This window comes from Passer montanus, unplaced genomic scaffold, assembly GCF_014805655.1.
Source record: "Passer montanus isolate IOZ18808 unplaced genomic scaffold, ASM1480565v1 scaffold9, whole genome shotgun sequence".
Lineage (NCBI taxonomy): Eukaryota > Metazoa > Chordata > Aves > Passeriformes > Passeridae > Passer > Passer montanus.
In genome coordinates this window covers 13,136,990-13,155,567 of record NW_024374367.1, presented here as the reverse complement: position 1 = coordinate 13,155,567, position 18,578 = coordinate 13,136,990, and the positions used below count along the sequence as shown (strand labels likewise).

The 18,578-nt window shown below is 41.9% G+C and overlaps 1 protein-coding gene across 16 annotated transcripts in view; it reads left to right on the top strand.

The window, feature by feature from the left end:
* Positions 1 to 18,332, top strand: part of FOXP1 (forkhead box P1) — a 380,068-nt gene extending 361,736 nt beyond the window's left edge. For 11 of the 16 annotated variants that reach the window (XM_039733865.1, XM_039733866.1, XM_039733864.1 and 8 more), the window contains 5 exons: positions 1,383 to 1,504; positions 3,596 to 3,665; positions 5,515 to 5,553; positions 7,223 to 7,389; positions 13,402 to 13,546. In XM_039733865.1, coding sequence (XP_039589799.1) covers positions 1,383 to 1,504; positions 3,596 to 3,665; positions 5,515 to 5,553; positions 7,223 to 7,389; positions 13,402 to 13,546 — 543 coding nt within the window. Of the gene's footprint in view, positions 1 to 1,382; positions 1,505 to 3,595; positions 3,666 to 5,514; positions 5,554 to 7,222; positions 7,390 to 13,401 lie in introns of all 16 variants that reach the window. The other 5 variants (XM_039733877.1, XM_039733876.1, XM_039733880.1 and 2 more) reach the window with 1 other exon arrangement.
* Positions 18,333 to 18,578: the final 246 nt, after the last annotated feature.

Genomic DNA, 18,578 nt, shown 5'->3' with positions numbered 1-18,578 from the left:
TGCTCTATGATACCCTTTGTTTGCACAGTGATTTAGACATTCACTACTAGAGCTCCCTTTCCCCATCCAGACTCCATGTTCATGGAAAAAAAAAAGAAGAGGAAGATGTCGGAAGGAAAAAAAAATTGTCGTCTCCTGGTTGCCTAGACCCAGGCCATGTGTTTGGCTGGCTTTGTGCCTGCTAACGAGTCAACCAGATTGACTGAATCAATGGTGCCAGTGAGGATGGAGTTTGCTCGCCTGCAGATTTTCAGCAAATGGCTTCTTCTGTTTTTCCTGTTTCCCAAGCCCCTTTCAGCGGTGCTGGGAACAAGCTCCACGTACAAATTCCTATGAATTCCATGCACAATGGCTTTGTTGAATCATAGAGTCTTTTAGGTTGGAAAAAGCCTGTAAGCCCATTGGGTCCAACTGTTGTTGCAGGGTATTTGCTCAGGAAACTCCTGAAGCAGGGACGAAGCATAACACTCCATTTGAGGAGTAACAAGGCTCTCGGCACCCTGGAGCAGGGACAGAAAAGCCAAGAGCTTGCCATGCCTTAGTGAGGTGTCTCATTGTGTCTCAGCACGTTGGAGGGGTTGGCCGTGCTCATCCTCCCCAGCATGGAGCTGCAGGGTGGACATTCAGGCCCTGGATGCCACGAGCACGGGTCCCTCTGGGTGATGAGCTGTGGGGATATTATCACTTTGTTTCAGAGAGCCCTCCTCATGTTTTCACTTGGCAGAGGCTCAGATCAGTCACTACAGTAGTCTGCCAGAAATAGGAGCCAACTTCCATATAAGAGCAAGCCGTGGAGGCAGGAGTTGGTGCCGGCTGGCCGGTGGGGTGCTGCCGAGCCCCCGGCCCGTGCTCTGGGTGTGGAGGGAGCTCCAGCACCTGAATCACATTAGCCCAGCTGTGGGAAACCACAGCAACACCAGCTCCTGTGCCTCACAGCTAAGTCCAGTCGACTGTACTTACATAAAATCTTTTCTGTTCTTTCTAACTGCTTTCTTTTCCAGGAGGGGAGAAATTTCTCTTTGCAGGGCGTATATATATTTGTTTTGAAAAAGTCTAAGCAATGTTCCTCTTGTGTTCTGTATGAAATGTGCTGTATTCTACAACATGCATGCTTAAAATTGTGGCTGTTCTCAGTCACTGTGGGGATAATTGATAAGAATAACGTGAATTTTTAATCTTGGGTTTAAGCTTTCATATTTATTTTGTCTTTGCAAAATAAGATGTAAAGAGCCGGGGAAAGCGAGCGGGTGCGGGGAGGGGAAGGGGCTTAACATTGCAAAATGAGAACTGTCAAGCTGACTGTGCTGCTGCTGTTCTTGGACAATGATGAGCATTTTCTCATGGAAGGTTTTTGAATGTTTTCTCTTTTATACTTGCTGCAGAATGCAGTGCGTCATAATCTTAGTCTTCACAAGTGTTTTGTGCGAGTAGAAAACGTTAAAGGGGCAGTATGGACAGTGGATGAACTAGAGTTCCAAAAACGAAGGCCACAAAAGATCAGTGGGTATGTCCACCATGTTTGAACTTCTTAGCCTAGCTCGGATCATGCTTACAGTTTAACGTAGAGGCTTTTGGCTGCTAGCTGGTGTTAGACCAACCACAGGTGGTTTCGCATTGTCTCAGTTAAGGGAAACCAAGACAAACATCTCATCACTACTGTTTGTATGCCCACCAGTACCCTGACCCTGCTTGCTTGGTGTTTGTTGCATCACATGCTAGTAGCTTTTAGGTGGCAATGCATATTAACCCTCACAAACCATTTGCTTATGCTTATTGCATTTTATTTTCTTTTTCCTTTTCCCTGTATTTGATGTCTGTTCTGTCCCCGATCCCGTGTCCCTTTGTTTCCACTTCATCTCCTTTGCTGCTGCTCTTGTCCCAGGGTGCCATTCGCACCAACCTCTCACTGCATAAGTGCTTTATCAGAGTAGAGGATGAGTTTGGGTCCTTTTGGACTGTTGATGATGAAGAGTTTAAACGTGGCCGTCATATTCAACGAGGCCGTCCTCGAAAATACTGCCCTGATGAAAACTTTGGCGAGCTTGTTGCACAGTAAGAGCTTTTACTTGCTTTAATTTTTTTTTTCTGCTGTTGCTTTGCTTTGCATGATTTACCCATCTCATGTAGACTTGCATTTCACAAAATAGTGTCATCACCTTTGCTGCTAAAGAAACTAAATTTTTGGTTGTTATGTGTATTTTGTGTGTCCTACTCTGATAATCCAAATGCCTGTAGTAAAAACTCTACTCTGACATGTTTGTTAAAGCATTTATTTATAGAGCAATGTAGACTAAGATAATTATCCACGCTAGCACAGATATACTGCTGTAGACGTGTCAGGAAGACAGATATATGCCAGGAAGGGTTTCAGATAAGTTTTAATTCTGATATTTTCCTTTGCTTTATATTGTATGCTTTGTTTTGCAACTCCTAATCAGAAAAAGTAAGGTACTTACAAGAGAGAAATGCTGAATTCACTTTAAGGAGTTTGAAAATGCAGTGAGACCAGCTGTAAAGATTATCAACAGGCCACTGTGTGCCTACAACAACCATGCATCAATATTCCTGGGCTTCCCAGAGGGATTTTCTTTGACCTTTACTCGAAGGCCATCTCTCCTGGACAACGGATCCTTGCTGGTCCCTGTGCAAGGAGCTCAGTTAAGACTCTGCTCGCCATAATTTATCCCCACGTGAATAAAATTAAAATAAAAACATGCTCAGTTAGTGATAAAACTTACGGGGGCTACTTTTCATGGGCATTTTTTCTGCCTAGCTTCTATTTCATGATTTTAATTATTTTTTTTTTTATCTCCTGATGGAACCGGTGATATTGGGATGCCTCCTAAAGAGAGAGCCCATGTGCTCCCCATTCCTTTTCCTCAAATCTGGCCCCTTACGTAAAGGTGACAAAAATAAGAGTCCAAAATAGCACACCAGAATATTTTTTACTAAAAATGGCCTTCAGGGCAGTGTGGTGGTTTCTGCCTGCCCTTGAGCCTCCATGCCCACAGGCTGCTTGGGGCAGTGGTGTGGATAGCCCTCACAGTGGCCATTGGCATGGCAGGAAATGACATGGAGCAGATAAATCCTCTCATCGTGGTGCCTCCCTCCACTGGGAGAGACTCCCTCCCCTCCACTGGGAGAGACTTCACTGCCAGCAACTTGGAGAGTCATTTGGATGAAGCAGAGTTTAAAATGTCCCGTGATGCTTTTGATCATTGCCTCCTCACGAAGGACCTTCACGTGGTAACGGGCTCCCAGACACGACGAAAATTGGAGAATTTCTCCTGAACACAGCTAAAATGAGCAGAGATGCCAAGATGTGCCACTAACGCAGGGTAGTAGAACACATGGCGAGGTAACGTCAAGAGATAACGATGTTCCTTATTTAGTAAAGGCAAATATGATAACCATAGCCGAAAACTCAGATATTTTCTTTAAATTAAAAAAAAAAAAGAGAGAAACGAAAGAGAGCTCGTGTGGAAAACCAGTCTCAGCTCTAGTTTTCTGGTGGGGGAGGAAGCATTACGTGCTTGAAACGCTGGCACAGAAGTTGGTTGCATTTAACTCTCTTTTTTATGTTTTTCTTATGCAGTAACCCTTCTCTTATTAAAAACATACAGACCAGCCACACCTACTGCACACCTCTCAATGCTGCTTTACAGGTAAGATTAATGACTGTAGCAAATATGCAACAGAGGCGTGTGTCTTCCCCACTCATTTCAAAATATATTAGCCTTGCTCTAATTAGATATTAAATTTTAATTCCGTTAAACTTTTTTCTTAAGTGCATAAAGCATCATAGTCCCTGGAGGCAAACACATATCAGGCTGCTTCAGCATTAGCTAGATGCTTAGCATTTTGAATATTGTGGCAAAAAAATTAAAAGTTCACTTATTAATATTTATCAGCAGTATCATAATTTCCATCCTCTTATTTCAGAATTTCACTTGAGGCAAAAATACCACAAGTGTAATTACTCTAGCACAGCTATTAATGTGCTGAATGATAGGATACTGTGGCACGTGACCTTCTATTGTTCATGGCTTTAAAGAGAAAGCAGATCATTTTTCCCTCTTTTCTTTTAAGGGCTATTTTTGCATATCTTCCTATTGTTGGTAAAAAATAAATGGTGCAATTCCTATAGAAAATAAAAGATCATTTTTATTGGTTTAAACTGTAATAGTAAGACAAAAATTCAGTTTTTTCACTATGCAAAAATATACAAAGTATGGGTGCAGAATTAATAACTTGCAGCCTAAAAATGTCCATGTCTCCAGCCCTTTTTCCTGTGCCCTTTTTCCCCTTTCAATAAATTCCTGAGTCAATCTCAAATACCCTAGGTGAAGTCAGTGTTCTCTGCATAAATCAAAGACGCAAATGCATTACCATACCCTGATTTGCAGTGGGGTCTGTGTGTTTGTGTGGGGGTTCAAACCTGGTTTATATGTTATGAATTAATCCAGGAGGCAACACCATGCATGGTTGCACCCCAGGTGCTTCTTGGGGTCACTTCTCTAGAAGTTCACTGATGGCCATGGTTGTTTGCTTGGGCAGTCATGTTTTATAGAAGGTTTAGCAGACTTCTCTTTTCAGAACCAAGAAATAAATTATTAGGAGGAAAGTGGTGTTTTGCCTTTCTTCTAATTTTTTGAGTTTATGCAGTAACTCCTGCAAAGCCCAGGAAGGCATGTTTAAATGAAGCAACTGTAAATACCATTCATTAGTAACTTATTTTCCCTTGAGTCTTGTGAAGTGTGATTTTTAAAGACTGCTTTGTCTCCTGAATAGTATTAAGATTACAAGCACATTTTACATTCATGAGGCTGAAAGGCAAAAATGAAATGATCCTGCATTTCTTCACATTGTTAACTATGTGACTAATTTCAATTAATATGCTTATCATATGGAACTGTTCGTGTTTTATTTCTGAAACACGTGTCGTTGTCGTCATCTCCATCCATTCTTGTCTTTCTTGATAACCTCCAAACTGCTTCCATTCCCCACTTTTCCTGAGAGAGCCACGTCCTTGTGCCCCCCCATAGCTGAGCTGATGGAGAGAAGAGCCTGGGCCAGATTTGCTGCCACTGTCACCCCTCTAATAAATGGGGATGAATAATAACCATTTCACTGAGGCAGGTTTTTTTAGGGTGAAAATACACCAGCAGGTTCCACATTTCTCCCCCTGCCATTGAATTTTGGAGGCAAAATCACAGTGGGTTCTGTGAGGCTGTAGAGAGTCTGGGCAATTAATGCAGGTGGCTGCTGCCTTACCTGCCAGGGCCCACATTCAGTCTAATTAATAATGGATGAGCAGTGTTCCCCCAGCTTTTGTGGGCTCTGGGAAGGGCTGCTCCTTGCACATCCCTGTGAGCACCATGGGATCTTCACAGTAGGCTGTGTGCTGCCAGCATGGCAGGCTGTGGTTTCTTTTCCTGTGGGGTGGCAGATCCTCCCCTCTCCTTCACCCAGACCCTGCTGACATCTCCTCTATCTGTTTTCCCTCGTGGCCAGGGAGAAGAAGCAGCTCTCTCCCCCCTCTGTCTGTGGAAGGTATGGGGACTCCAGCTCTCACCAGTTCTGTTTTTTGCCAGTGGGTCAACAGGGACTCCCAAAACACCCCCTCCCCTATTACTGTCTTCCTAGCAGATATTCCTTGTGCCCCACCTCTCCCCCAGTGAATTGCTTTACTGCAATTACAAGTTATCACTGTGGGTGAAGAACTTGAGTCATTATTTTGCCAAGTGCAGGAAATGTGAACCATTCTTTGCATCCCCTAATCACAATGAGTTTGCCGGTTGTTGAATCAAGAAGATAAAAATAATCCTCCCCGTTAGAATAGCTTTTGTAATCACGTGTGACACATAGGGCTGCACATGGAGAGGTCAGCGTAGGGAAGAATAAAGGGGTCTGTGCTCCTGGAGATGCTGCAGTGAGGGCAGGTCTTGCCCTCCCATCCCATCTCCCGTCACCCTTTCTCTGGGTCTGCTTGCCTGGGTCAAGCTGCTGGCTGGCAACAAGCAAGGAGTTCTGTCCCACAAATTAGGAGCAGGCAAGAGCATTTGGTGAGGAGTGCATTTGCATGGATTCCCCTCCCACAGGCCAGGTTTGAATCATGCAGACCCAGCCTGATGGATTTTTTTTACTTGGCCACTGCAGCCAGCTGACCTCTCCCCAGAGCAGGTCAAGTGCTGCCGAGCCAGCGTCTGTGGCTGCCCGGCACTGACACGGCTCCGGGAGCCACAGATGATGTCAGCCAGATCCAGCTGGGATGGATGAAATGGTTAAATGTCCTTCCAGTCCCTGGGCGCTACAGCCTTGGAAAGCTGTGCCTCCCATCCCTGTGCCTCCCTCCCATTCCAGTGCCCCCATCCCCAGCAAACACTGGGCTCCTCCGGGGCTCGGGGTTTCTGCGTTCCCACCGCTGCTGCGCCGGGCCGGGACTGTGCTGTCAACATGAGCTAATGCTGACACACAGTAAATATTAGCAGGCAGAACGGTGGGAATCAGAAGGAAAATATTTAACAGTTCATTCTCTTCCTACAAAGATTTCCATTTAGAAAGTTAACTCCAGTGTGCCGCTGCACGGTGTTTCCTTAGAACAAAGGGAAAAATCAAAATAAAACAGATCTGTAACAGCTAAGGTAAGAATTGAGTTGTTGAGGTTTAAAAAATTCCACATGGAGTGGTTCGGCTCTCAGCTAGATTGGTGCAGCTCTGATCCAGTTAGCACTGATGGCAGCCTCACACGTCCCAAGGAAAATCAAACTCTGTGATGCTGCACTCCTGCTTGGTGCCCACTCACTCCAGTGGGAAGGAGTTATCAGCTGAGCCAGTTCCAATTTTTTCCCCCATTTCATTAGAAACAAAGCCCAAACCTAAGCCATAAAAAATACCCCAAAGCCCCAAACATAATTTCATGAAGCAAAAATAGGGAAAGTACATTTTCTTTTTTCCAGGGTGTGTAATTCCAAATAGGGAAGGGAAGGCTTCATCCTCTTATAAGCCAATACAGCTATGAATGCTTAAACCCAGATCTAAATGATGTTAAATTTCCCTTGATGGAACCAGGGTAATACCTATCAGAAAGTACAATATTTAAAAGAACCTGTAATTGCAAATAATGTAAATGTGGAGAATGTTTTGGAACGCGTGAGTGTGTTGTGCAGTGTATAAAAATGTTAGTCATGGCTCTTTATGGATTTGTTTGTGTCCTTGGCAGGCTTCAATGGCTGAGAACAGTATACCTCTATACACTACTGCTTCCATGGGAAATCCCACTCTGGGCAATTTAGCCAGTGCGATGAGGGAAGAGCTCAATGGTGCAATGGAGCATACGAACAGTAACGGGAGTGACAGCAGTCCAGGACGTTCCCCTATGCAAGCGATGTAAGTACAGCAGAGGCTCTAGGTCTTGTCCTACCATCTGCTCAAGGGTGACTCTGGAGACTCCTGGCTCCTTCCTGAGCTTCATGGATGGAGCAGCAAGAGCAGACGTTTGCCTCCATCTGGGACATGCGTAGGGTGGTTTGAACATAAAAGAGTCATTTACCAGTTTCCGTATAAAACTGATCTGCTCAATCCAGTCCAAGAAGGACACAGGGCTTATAAAATTGTTCACTTGTTTGCAGTTCTCTTCTTTAAACCTTGCAAAACCTCACAGGCAGCTGTGCTTCTTGGAGAAAACCTGTGTTTCCCTCCCCTTTGGATGGCGTGATGAGCACGGCCCGTGGGGCAGAGCTGGGAAATGGGCTTGTTTGGCAAGTCAAAAAAAAAAAACCCCACTCAACACAAAACGGTCTTGCTAAGCATTAACATGAAGGTCTGTGTGATTTATAGATTGCTCTTAAAATATCAAAAGGAGAATTAATAGGGGCATTATAGCAACAGACGGCGGTGTAATGAGCGCGTCTATAACCGCATGAGGCGGCGGGGGCTCGCCTGCCCCGCTCAACGTGAGCGGCACCCGGGCAGCGGGCAGGCGCAGGAAAGGGTAAGGCAGGAAGGGTGTGATGCCCCGATGGGTGTGTGCAGTATTTATGGGGTGACGGAGTGAGTTTGCAAAGCTGTAAACTCCCCCCTCCCCTCACATCACACGCCGGGTAATTGGCGGCTGGTGATGAAGCCGGAGTTTACAAGTCCTGTCATTCCCGAAAGCTCGGCGGAGCAGTTGGGTACCTGTGAGTGACCGTGCTGCCCGTCTTCCCCCTGCTCCTTAAAACAGCCTGTAAAATTACTGGCTGGCTTGCCAGGGCTCACATTACACATTAAAAAGAGAACTAATTTGTAGTCTTCTACTTCAAAGTAATTTGAATAAGGGATTTACAAAAGTAAGTCTAAATCAAAAAGTAGAAAAAACATTAACCTAATACCACGGTAGTAATTAGTTGTGAAACTAATTAGCATTTAATGGCAAAAAAGTTTCCCACCTGCATAATGTGTTGTCAGAGGGGAGGGGGCACGAAGGAATCTGAGGCTCTGGATACTTTGATATTGCAGTGTTTTAAATCAGTGCACAAAGTGCTTTGAAAAAAAAATCTTTAAAGATGGCAACATTCATTTTTAATTAATAATTAATTTAAACATTGTCTTTTACCATTTACTTCAAAACATTCAAATAATGTGTTTAGCTTTCCCAGTGATTGTTTGTGCAGTATTAATTATCTCTCCCAAAGTAACGTTGCATGACACACTTTCCGTCTCTCACAGACGGATTCATCTCCAGGCAGTTTTAGTCACAATTTGTTATCCTCTGCCTGTGACCACGCAGGGCTGGCGTGAAGGAGGAGTGGAGGGACATGACTTTTCTCAAGAAACAAGACTTCTCCCAAGGGTTTCTCCTGGCCTAACAGACAAGGATGAACGTTTATGATGTTGTGTTAATCCGAGTAATTATTTTTTTGCAAGTTCAAGGCTAGTGCAGTTCATGCACTTCTCATTTCACCTAAGGTTTCCTTGTCTTTGAATAGACTGAGAGGAGGGAAAAATAACCGAGTTGAAACAGGCTAGGACATCTTCCAGAACTGTGCATAGCTGTGGCCTTTGTTGCACTTAATAATCATCTCTTAGCACATTGATACCAAGGTGAGGGGCACAGAACAAATAGTGGAGAGAGAGGAGGTCGGGGGGAGTGATGCCTCATTTTCATTATTCACCAGAAAATCCAATTTTCTGTTGTAATATGGAAATGATTGTTTCCTGAGTGTTTTCATTTTCTCAGAATTGATAATATATGTGTTCTCTGCTGAACATTTCTTTTTGCTTAAGTAAAATGTGGCCGGGTGATGTTCCAATACCAGCCTCGGAGCTTCCCCATTATAATGGTGTTTCTAAGTAGTTTGAAGGGATCTAAAGCCAGAGCACCATTCACACGTCATAGGGTTTACCCTGTTTACTAAATAAAAACATAAGTCAACAGCGACTTTACAGACACTGTGAAACCTTTTTATTTTCCATGCTCCTGCTTTGTTAACAACATGTTCATTTTTTTTTCTCAGAACAGATTTCCTTGTCATTATGCAAAATATTTTTTAAACAATTTCAGTGTATTGGAAGAAATCAAGTTTTAAACTTTATTGTAAGGTTTAAAGGACCTTGTTAACATGACAGCTAAGAAGTCTAACACTTTAGCTGAAGTCTTATTACCGCTCATTCGTTTCCTTTTTATGACACATTGAACCACAGCTAGGGTGGGTTTTTTTTCCCCTTCTCTCTCCCTCCTTTTGAAACACTAGAAAGTAGTCGCATAATTACAGCTTGGGGACATAACACTTTCATCCTGATATGCTCCAAAGGTAGCCACAAAGCAAACTACTCCATGCTGTGTGCACCACCAGAACTCAGTGGCTTTAAACAACAGTCAGCTTTATTAAAAACTCCTCTGTTCCCAGAGTGGACAAACAAAAGAATTACTCAGATGTGAAAAGAAGGGGAATCTCTGTTCAGCAAGGTTATTTATTGTTAACCCCTTCTGGAGTCCCAGGCATCTACTTAAAAGGAATGTGTTGAATTTCTGCTGCTGTGAAAACAGAAATGGGAAACCCTTTCTTTTCTTTGCCCTCTTTCCCCCTCGCCTTTCTTTTTCTTGTTGCTTAACCCAGCATTTACCTTTTCTGTAATTCAGCAGACTGAATTCTTCAGTCTCTAAAGGAAGTTTTCCTTCCCCATTTTGAGGATTTGGTGAGGTGGTAAATAGAAATTCAGACTTAACTTGAGAGGATATGAAAGTCTCCCTTTGCCTTCAAGATTATTTAAGCTTACTTATTTCAGTTGCTCAGAAATGCTTGAGAAAAATCACAGATTCAAGAAGGTTTCCTCCTCACATGCCATTTTGTGGTTACATCTGACAGAATACACAAGGAGTTGGAATTTTTTGGCATTGTTTTCCTTGCAGCTCCTCTCCCTGGGGGCTGTGTTACCCAGATAACCTCCTCATTTAGGGGATGGAGATTTTGCCAAGCTCACTGTCTGATGTTTGTGCAACATGTGAGGTGCTGGGGGAGGCTGGTGTGACTCTGCTCCCTGTGGCTTTGTGGCCCTCTCTGGCTTTGTCTCACCCAGGGTCATGCAGAGCTTTTCATAACTTCTGTTGCTTCTCACACCTCAAGTTTTGTTTTCTGACCTCTGGGAATCACACCAAACCTCAAAGAGAACCTCAGTTAAAACCACCTGGTTTCACCTGGTTTCATAACAAAACCAGAAGAGGGGCAGAGTTTTCTTTGGAAAGGTTTGGGGACCTTTGAATAGCTTTCACAGCACTTAGAGTGGTTTTGAGCACAGTGAGCACCTGTCCAACCTGCTGGCACCTGAGGTGGTGGGGATGCATTGGGACACTGGGCAGCTTTTGGAGAAACTCCACTCCATGCACCAAGGCCTCTCCACTGCACGTGACATGTGCTCTCCTCTCCCCTTTGAAAATCTCCCTTCTGTGTTTTCAAAAATAATACTTTAAAAAAAACAAAAATAAGCCCAGCAGCGGCAGCATCAAAACCAGAAAGCAAAAAAGCAAGACTTTGACATGAAAACAGCAGTAAAAAAGATCACTGCCATAAAGGGCGAGTAGCACAGGCTTTATTGGGCTCTCAGTGCAGCTGCTCTATCCCCCTTTTACTTCTGTTTTTCATTTCATGTTTTCTCCCAAGTGAGGGGCCCCACAGCCTATTCATAATATTAAGTTTTTCTAGTTGCAGGTATTCACCATAGTTCAGTATTCACTGAGGCCATGAGCTGCTGGGACAGGTAGCACGTGCACACCTCCAACTTCCTATACATTTTTGCCAATTCTTAACCTCTGATCCTTGAATTGTCTCCTTCCAGTTTTTTCTTTACCCCTCCTTTTTCACTAGCTGGGTTAAAAACTGTATGAGCTGTGCTCTTGGTGTGTAATTTTTTCAAAAATTACGTGACATGCAGAGGAACCTCTTGGCTCCCAGAATGTGTTGATAGGATACATATTAGGGAATTTGAAGGGAAAAGGTGTGTGTACATAGATACTGCATCACTTCTCCCCGGCGTTCCTTTGGATGAGTTGGAAGGTGCAGTTAATACTTGAATATTGATCCAGCACTTTACAACTCAAAAAGTTGAAACAAGCAGGGACTTGAAAGGCATTTGCAGCTCACATTTGAATTGTCTGTAGTCAGCAAGTTGGATGCTTCCTAAACTTACCAGGCTCAAGCGTGAATAAAGAAATAAACAGGATAGAGGGGTAAAACTGGCTCACTTGAAGTAGGCAAGGCTAGGTTTGGTCTCTCTGTGGATGCTGAGTGCATTTTCCCTGCCCAGTGATTTATCCTTGCTGTTTCTCCGTGCACTGGAGTACAAACAGTGTTGTCATTGCTATCCACACAAAGCATAAAATACAATGCAGCTATTTTAAATCATTCATTTTAAAGCAAAGCTGTGCAAGCAGAGGAAAAGTTCTTACAGTGAAGGTGTGTGCTTCAGGTTGTGTGTTCGTGTTGCATATGTGAAAGGGTTAAATCAGCCTGCACAGAAGAAAAAACATGAGTCTTGGAGGTGGGTATCATCTCGGTGAGAGACAGAGTGGGACTTGAACTCATTAACACTTTATTTTAAGGGATTGCCTACAACATCAATTATTTAGGAAGCAAACAGGGTCTCCATCACTGTGTCGCATTATTAATACTTGGTAATGTCAATAAAATCCTACTTTCCTATAAAGTCCCACCAACAAGACACTATTGACTCACATGGCTACTTTACATTTCAAAAGCTTCTGAACAAAAAAAAAAAAGAAAAAAGAGAGGTAAAAAAAGGTAATTTGTATTTGTATAGGATTTGTTGTAAATATGATTTACGAACAACATTTTTCAATTGTTATCATACCCGTTTTGAATGACCAAGCCCCATTCCCCTGCGGGTTATTCATGTGCTTTGCTGTAATGAGAAATTTGGCAGATCTCATCTTTTTAGTACATCCTTGTGCCCACCATGAGCTGGGGATCATGTTCTGCCTTGTTTACAGCTGACAGTGTTATTATTCTCGTTAGGACTGTGCTTTCTTATCATATTGTTGTGTTGAGCGAGCCTTTTCCTCTCTGTTTGTGTTTCCTGGCAGGGCTTTTCTTCCCTTATTGACAGTTAGTAAAAATATGCATTAATTTGGAGTTTAAAGCATGTATCATGGTGTCTCTTTGCTGTGTTTGCTTGAAGTTGATTAATGATAGAACCTCACTTGGGGTCGTCCTCTGGAGAGTTGTCTCACAGGTTCTGCATGTTAACGAGAGACGCTGCACACACAGCGAGGATGATTAGCCCGGCCTTGGCAGGCCGCTGCCTTCCCCTTTGGATGCATATCCCACTTATTTATCCAAAGATCATATTAACTTAATGTGTCAGCTGAGAGCGTTTTCTCTCCATCCCAAGACGGAAACCCTATCGAGGTGCTCCTCCCAGAGTGTTTTCCCAGGGAGGCTGAGTGCTGCCTGCCCGGCGCAGCCTTTGTGGAATCTTAGAATCATTAAGCTTGGAAAAGCCCTTTAGGATCGTTGAGTCCAGCACTGCCAAGCCCACCACTAAACCGTGTTTTAAGTGCCACGTCCACATGTTTTCTGAAGGCTTCTGGGTGCAGTGACTGCATCACTCCCCTGGGCAGCCTGTAAGAAATTTTTCCTAATATCCAGCCTAAAGCTCTTGTGGGGTAACTTGAGGCTGTTCACTCTTTTTCTCTTGATTGTTACCTGGGAGACAGTGCTTAGCTTGGCTTCTGTGGCCAGCACAGACATTGAGGGTCTTCTCCTTGGTGGCCTGGAGCTCTCAGACCTGGCCCTCCAGGACTGAACCCCCCAAACCACCTTGCCTTTCTCCCCAAAGCACCTGCACTGTCAAAACCATTTTTTAATGAGCAACTTGCTGATTGTCTGTTGTTTCGTTTTCCAGGCACCCTGTGCATGTCAAAGAAGAACCATTAGACCCAGATGAAAATGAAGGGCCACTATCCTTAGTGACAACAGCCAACCACAGTCCAGATTTTGATCACGACAGAGATTATGAAGATGAACCTGTAAATGAGGACATAGAATGAGTATGTCTGACATCGTTATCCTGAGAATGAAGATTGGAAGAACACGTCAAACTTAGCTGTGAAATCTCTCCATTATTGTACAGTCTGGAGGATTCTCAGTCCACTTTGACAACTATGAAATATGTTAACTCTTAGTGCCATCAAGTATCCCATTTGGGAGTATTTTTGATTTTTCTACTTTTTGTTGAAAAAAGGAATTTGTACTCTGTGCATTGGATGGACTTGTTTGGTACTTGGGATTTTCCTCTCTTACAGTCAACATCAGTGTTGTAAATTTGCTAAACTGATTCACTTGCATTTAGCAGCCAGCTGTGGACTGCAGGTCCTGCCAATTTTGGACACTTGAGGACATCAAACTGAGCATGTACACCTGAACTGCAGATCAAGTCTTTGCCCAGATTTTAAGGATTCCAATGGACAACATATTTGCACAGTACTGCATGTTGATTATCACTGCCTTTACTCCATTTTTTTTTGTTTCGTTGGTTGGTTTCTTTTTTTTTTTGGTTTTTTTTTTTGCTTCCATTTGGGATGGGGAAGGCCTGTGTGTGCACGTGTGTGGGTATGTGTGCGTGCGTGTGAGTGTGTATATCGGGGAGGGGTTCAAAGAAAAAATTATCCCAAACTTTTTAATGTATTGCTTTTCTTCCCCCGCCCCACTTCTCCTCTACCATTTTAAGTTCTGACCTCAGGCCTCATCTGGGCCCAGGGCCTCTCAGAGGCTTCAACGTTTTCTGTACTTTGTGATGAATGTTAATAGGTGTTTTTATTATACGAAGCTGAATGTCATTGAATTGTTTGTAGTTTTTTCTGTCATTCATTCCAATTTCCTTCAGATGCCACCATGTTTTCTTTAGCTATGGAAAACATTCCATTTCGGTGTCTCCTTTTTTGTTGTTGTTGTTTTTTGAAAAGGTCCCAAATGCTGCACGATACATGTGGAAGGGTTGTCCAACGGAGAGAGAGGAACGAAGTACTGCAAGAATGAGAATGAATGACAGATGAACATAGAAACACTGTAGGAAGCAACACAGATTCATTCCACAAAGCAGTATTTTTAATATATTCTTGTTTTGTTTAGGTTTTTTGATTTTTTTGATTTATTTTTTTTTTGGCAGCAACGGTGAATATTAGCAAATGCCACAAAATTGAACAGCACAAAGAAACATATGCAGCACCAACAGAGTTCACTTTTAGTAGAGAATGAATAGTACAGTGGCAGGTTCTCGGTTGTTTAACACGAGTTCTAATGGGTCAACAAATCTTTCTGGAATATCTAAGATTACCGAGATGGGCACCTAAACATTTATTATTACAACTTTATTTTTTTTCTATTGTTTTTTCACATTTGCATTTGCAAATGGTGGTTGGAAAGATGACTTCATCAAATTGTTACTGTACATGGTGATGTTTCACGGTTAAACATCAGTTCAGGATTGCTCGGTGGCGTTAATCTGTTTGAATACAAATTAGATTTCAGATTGAACTTGTTACGGGAGTTAATAAGGACGGGGCCCCACTAATGCTAAAGTGTTAATTTTCAGCTGTGCAAATCCAGTACTGCAGTTAGGATTGTTATGCAATATTACACCAGCCAGTATGGAAACCTCGCCGGAGGAGTCGGGAGAGTTGGGAGAGAATTGGCGCCGGGGCTTGTTAGGCAAAACTGGCAAAGCTCTGCAAAGCAAACACGACATACAAAATCTGTTGCCATAGGTCAGTAAACCTCAGTCACCAAACACCTAAACATTTTCATTCTGCAACCACTTTTCCGTCACTCATTTATTTATGTAGGACTGTAGCTTTTTTTTATTATTTCGAAAAGCCTTTCAGAGCTTAATTTATATTCTTCTTTGTACCTTTTTTTTCCCTAAAATTACCAAAGATATTACACAAAGGTAAATTATGTTCTCTGTTATATGCTTTATCTTATGAAGCCAAATATCCTCTTATTGTTGATCAAAGGAGGTTGAAGAATTTAGAGGGAAATGAAAAGATGTGGGCTATTGCTAACCTGAGAGGGAAACTGCTCCTTTATTCTAGAAAATTTAGAAGGCCAAGTAGATGTCTGAACCAAAGTTGTTACTTTTTATTTGCAATTCTTTACAGTGACCAAAATGAAAGTCTGTAAAGAGGAATCGAGGAGAGCTTTTGAGGTTAAAACTAGGAATCAGTGTTACTGGGGGAGCTATGAGAAGGGAGCTGAAGAAAGCAAAGACACAATTATTTCGTGGAAAATTAGAGTATCACATAAAGGAGACAGTTTAATAAAACACACAAGAGAACAGAAAAGCTCCCACAATTTAACTGGACGACATAATGGTATTTCTAGAATAAAAAGGAAAAAAAATTTTTTGGTCTTTGGTTCTACAGATTGTGTGCCACTTCTGTTCCGGGACTGTGCTGGGATGTCTGCTTTAATTTTGGTTGATCTTGGCACATTTACTCAGTTTTGTTTAGTTTTTTGGTCAGCATTTTTCATAAGGAAATAACACTCCTGTCCACTCATAAGCTTTGGTACAAGAAATTTTATTGGCAGTTACTTTTATAAAACTCAACTCTGCTTTCTGTTTCAAAAAGACAAGGAAAAAAAAAAGAAAAAAAAAAGGGCAGTCTGTGGTCATTTGGAAACATTTTCTTTTTTTTTTCCTTCTTTTTTTTTTTTAGTTTTGGTTTAAATTATATCCAGGCAGCTTCGTGACGTGCCGGCGGTAGCCAGACAGGGATCATGAGAATTGAGCCCTGTGCTTCAAAACTGAGTGGTTTGCTGGTTAGTTCGGTATTCAGAAGGGGGATAAAAATCTGGTAGATTAGTTCATTCTCAGCATGTGTAGCTAGACATGAGTAAAGATAACAGCATGAGAAAACTGTTAGTACGCATACCTCAGTCCAAACTGTTAGGGAATGAGTAAATAAAAAATACATTTCACTCAGTTGCACTTAGTTGTATGTCTTGCATGCTTAGTCTAAAGACTGTAGCAAAAATAAAAAAAATTAAAAAAAGAGAAAAAGAAACAAAAAATTAGAGTTTAACATATCTGGCAGGTGTTGCAGCCTTGCAGAAGAACCAACTGAAAATCTCAGGCTTTACATCAAGCAAACTTCACTATGATTTTTACAATTCTGATTCTGTATCCCTTTGGATATACAGTTGCTTCTTTAGGGAGGGGTTTATTATGTTGTACATATATATCCCACTGTGTCTGTGTGAGCCTTTGTCTTTTGGGGGGAGGGTGGGGAGGGAGGAAAAGGTGGAAAGGTCCTTTTTTTAGATATCATTCCTCAAAAGGAATAAATGCAGACCTGTTTGTCAAAACACCTTTTGCTTTTTGTGCAACTGCTTTATATTAACTATACTAAAAAATAGCTTTGAAAAAAAAAAACTACTGTATGTAATGGAATTGCAGAATACGCTGCACATGTATTTTATTTAGTTATCCTTGCTTTAAGAATATTGGATGACATTTGCTGACATGTGGGAGAAAATCCCTGACTTTTTTTTTCAGCTTTTAAATTGTAACATAGTTGACAGATTTTTTTTTCTCCTGTTATCATTGATCGAAGCATTTTTGTACAGTTTTTGTGTTTAAGCTGGTTTTTTTGATACTTTCCCACCCCTTCTGTTATCTTACCACTGCCTTTTCTGGCTGTCTTAAACAAAGTTCATATATTTGAAAGGAAAAAAAAAATCGTTCAAAAAAAAATGTTTTTCTCCTGCTGCAGTAAATATTTTGCATGATGAATTCCAGGGTCACACTTTCAAAGTTTATCAGTGAAGTAGTGATTAATAATGGGGAGTGTCAAACTATTGAACTTTTTGTATAAAAAAACAAAAAAAAAACTTTACAAGGTGCCAAGATGTAAAGACAATTTGTTACATGTTTTTTTTCTCAAAGAAAAGCGTACATTATGAAAGTAGTACCATGTATCAGGTAAATCGCTGTCAGGAATGAGAGTCAAAGCCTTCCTTGTCCACAAAAAAAAAAAAAGTTTGTAAATGTAAAACCTGTTAGGTTTCTGCATTCAACTAGAAGTGAAATGAAAAAAACAAAAAAAAATACAAAAACTGAATCAAGGCTTATGTAGAACAAGTGACCACAAAAAAAAAAGACCTTTTTTTGATTCTCACTCGCAAGAGTCCCGCGGCAGGTCCTGCACCTCCCCTTTCCTGGAGCTCAGCTTCGGGGAGAGACCGGGGCAGGGATGCTGGTTCTACAAATATTGCAGATCATTAGATATTTTATATATATACATACATAAATATATATATATAAAGTTTTTTAAAATAATTTTGAACTATTGTAGTTTTCAGATCGCCAATAATCTCACGTTCATTATAGCATGGGAAAAAAAACCAACAACCAAATGTGTTTAAACTCTTTTGAAATCCTTTGGTACCTTTGGTTAATGAACTCACAGTGATTTTTTAGATGTTTCAGAAGTCATTTAGTATTCTAGTCTTGCGAGGTGAATTTGCAGTTCAGGACTGCATTTTAATGGGCCCAGAACAGGTAACCAAGTATCTTCTACCCATAAGCCTTGATGAAAATGGTACAGTCCAGACTGTTAGCATGGTGCTTCGTGTGTATGTGCTGCCAGTAACAAGATTTTTTTTTTTTTTTTGATAAGGCATAAAAGAAACTCATTCCTTACATCAACTGTAATTCCATCATTCCATGTCTGTTGATACAGACAATAAAAAATGTTGTGTAGTCAGTACTAATTACTGACATTATAGCATTCTCAAATGCAATAAAAATGCTGGTTGTTCACACTGGTAATGCAAGTTGCCATGTCCGAAGTTCTTGTTTTGTTGTTCCCCCCCACAGTGACTCTGGTGTCACATCCCATGGTCCCTGATCCGTGGGCACATCGTCCATGTCCTAGCTCATTCATGGATGGACAAATCTCATCTCTTGCCTTGAGTCTCCCCCAACCACATCCAAGTACAAAATACTTCAGTGGTGGATTCGTGGACAGTCTGTACAGGGCAGTTGGGTGAGGCTGGAGCACTGGAAGCAGGGAAGACACT